Source organism: Aphanomyces invadans, assembly GCF_000520115.1.
Source record: "Aphanomyces invadans strain NJM9701 unplaced genomic scaffold supercont1.16, whole genome shotgun sequence".
Taxonomy (NCBI): Eukaryota; Oomycota; class Saprolegniomycetes; order Saprolegniales; family Verrucalvaceae; genus Aphanomyces; species Aphanomyces invadans.
The window spans coordinates 391684-394765 of record NW_008580161.1 but is presented as its reverse complement, the minus strand read 5'-3'; the positions used below and the strand labels follow the sequence as shown (position 1 = coordinate 394765).

General features: G+C 46.0%; 1 protein-coding gene across 1 annotated transcript; it reads left to right on the top strand.

Annotated features, from left to right (window-relative positions):
- Nucleotides 1-745: 745 nt before the first annotated feature.
- H310_08084 (hypothetical protein) lies at nucleotides 746-957 on the top strand (the record flags this gene model as incomplete). Its single annotated transcript, XM_008873705.1, has 2 exons — nucleotides 746-796; nucleotides 859-957. 2 exons carry the CDS (start codon nucleotides 746-748, stop codon nucleotides 955-957), a joined length of 150 nt encoding a protein of 49 aa, XP_008871927.1.
- Between the last annotated feature and the right edge of the window lie 2125 nt (nucleotides 958-3082).

Sequence of the window (3082 nt, the reverse complement as noted above, 5' to 3'; positions counted from 1 at the left end):
AGACAGCAATTAACACCGCATGAAATTTGCCTTGAACATTGTGCGGACTAACATGGAGCTGAACGACGTGATGGAGTTTGTCCACTTGGACGAAAAGTGATTTTACCTTACCAAAACCACGCGTAAGTACTTCCTCGTCCCTGGAGAGAAAGAGCCACAACGCACGAGCAAGTGGAAAAGGTATAGTACAAAAGTGATGTTACTCAGCGCTGTGGCTTGTCCACGCTACGTTGAGAGCACTGAAAATTGGTGGGACGGTAAAATTGGGACGTGACCCTTCGTTGAGTCCGTTCAAGCCCAGCGAGACAGTGCCATTCAAACCGCAGGCACCTATAAATCGAAGTCAGTTACCGCGGCCAAGGATGTGTACCGAGCGTTCTTGATAGACAAGGTATTGCCCTCGATTGTCGCGAAGGAACCCAGCCCCAACCAATATGTGATGCTCCAGCACGACAACGCACGAGCCCATTTCACTCAGTCAGATGCGAAACTTCTGGTAACCTGCACCAACTATAACAACGCAGGTTGGATGTTTTCGATTGAGCCGCAATCGCCAAACTCACCTGACGTGAACATCTTGGATCTGGGATTCTTAACTGCCAATCAGGTACTACAACATCGAACGTCTGCTCGGAATGCGGATGAGCTGGTGGAGAACGTAGAAGTTGCATTGGACGACTACCCCTTCGAGCGGTAGGACCGTGCATTCTTGTTCTTGACGCTCCAGGCGTGCAAGATCGAGACGATGAAGTACGGCGATGACTACAAGCTCCTCCAACTTGCCAAGGACATACAAGTACGCCAAGAATTCCTACCTGAGAACTTGCTGTTCCCGCAGGATACCTCGACAGTGTCAAGAGCGACCTGGATGCCATGGACCGTACCGACATGGAAAGGATCTTTGCAAAAGTGCTATATATGGACGAGCTGGCGCAATTCTTTAACGAATTGCCCTGAGTAACACAAAACTATGAACGAGGTGATGGCTGCAATAGAATTTGATATAATTCGATTTGATGACGGCGAGTAAGTTCATACCGATGCATGTTGTAGATATTGTGTGATGTTGGTAGGCTCGTTTAGAGGGTTTCTGAGGTAAACTTCCCTGCGGAATCGAATATCACTGTCAAAAATGTCACATCTGCCCGTTTGATTGATTCTGAGTTTTTCAATTTCTTTGATTTCACTGGTCGTTATACCTTTGAAAATGGGATATGTTGAATAAACTTATACAGTGAACATACTTTTATTCAAGGAATGATACACCACTTTCTGATCTACGCAAGTTTTTCTGGGACAAAGGGAGTACAAAACTATTATTCGGGCCTTCTCGTTAGTGCAAGGCTGAGAAGGATGGCCAGTTTTGAGTTTCATGTTGCAGGATTCAGACAGCTAAGCGAGCGAGTGCGTGTCGCTGCTTGTGGTGTGCACTATGCACAACTATTCTGACTACTTTGCAATCATCGCACGCTCAAGTGCCCTTCCCCATCGTTCTATCGCGCCATGAATTGTACGATGTGTCCTCTGCAAACGCCTCAGTTGCAATGCACGCGTAAAGGAGTAAAGATGTCGTATTCAACTTAGAATACTAATGAAATGAAAAGTTATAGTGGCAAAGCTTGTGTTGGTAGCTTTGTTGCCAATTGGACATCAAAAATGTGTCAGGACGCTATAAGCATTACAAAGACCGAGGTAGCGCTCCAACTTCATGCAGCCAGCGTAATCGCACACTTTTCCACCACCGCGCAAGCGACATAGTCCGCGAGAATGAACGGGGTTGTCGAACCCATGAATCGGAGTGCGAGGTCCATGTCGTTGACATAGAGCGGTGTACATAATCCTAATTTTTTGGGGGCACCCAGGATCTACAGCACATTTCGTCTCGAAATGTGGGTACAATGTTCGAAGTTGGTTCTAATTATTTAGAGTCAAATATCCATTGCAAATAGAAACAAGACATACAAACATTCACCCCCAACGCGCCGTCGTCGTACGAGTCACACGTCCTTGTTGTCGTGCGACAACTTCGTCGTGAAAGCGCGTAGGGGTCGAGATGGCCGCTTGGGGGGAATAAGAGCGTGCAGTTGACAGAGGGGGACAACAGGGACGTATTCTTCGTCAGTTGATGTGTCCATGGGCGAGGTAGATTTCGTATTGGTCATTAATTCATTTCTCTGTCGATATGCTGAGGTAGTGTGGAGACATGACTCCATGTTTTTCGGTGAAGTGCGGTTGGTGTGGCTTAAACTGTTGATATCTTCTCAGTCTCATAAGATATATACTACTCGTTCCACTGTCAGGTAGTTATTCACTTGATTAATGTATATACAAGTCAATTGAAGCGACTTGATTTTTGTATGCCACTACAATACAGCATGACCCGCTCCAGAAATCTTATTGTATTTTCTTATGTATCATTCAAGAGAATTGACCATGGCATCGAGGTGAACCTCTTCACCAAGTCGGCTATTCAAATGAGCCAATGCGCTCTTGTAGGACGAAGCATCAAACTCGACATTATACGATGCAAAGTCTGCAATGAGAGCGTCCTTCTTCATGTGAGGAAGCTTATACTCGTTGCTGCCATGTATTTCAATGGACAATTCCATATCTTTTTGAAGAGTTACGAGAGTCTTTGCAAGCGTGTCAGTCGGCAACTCATAGAATGCATTTTCTACAACAACAATAAGCTCCTTCCTCGATGGTTGGATTGCACTTTTGTACTGTAGACTTTGAATAGAATTAAAATATCCTAAATCAAACACGTTGAAATCGGGGCTGTTCGGGGGTTGGTCAGCCACTCAAATACCACAAACTCCATGCGCACAGAGTTTTTCTGTCGTTACATTTCTGTGCGGGCTTGCACTGTCTTGTTGGATCAGCACATTACCCCGTCTACCACATCTAGGAAGCTTTTCTTGGATGGCGGGGACGACCTTATTTAAAATGGTTTTAAAATAGAGTTGGTGCGTCGACGGTTTGTGGGGGGTGACCATGGCGCCCTTCGGCCTGTTCTTGCTTTAACCCTGCGCTGGCGCTACTTGAACGAAGGACGAAACACCGACCTTGCCGTCCAATTCCT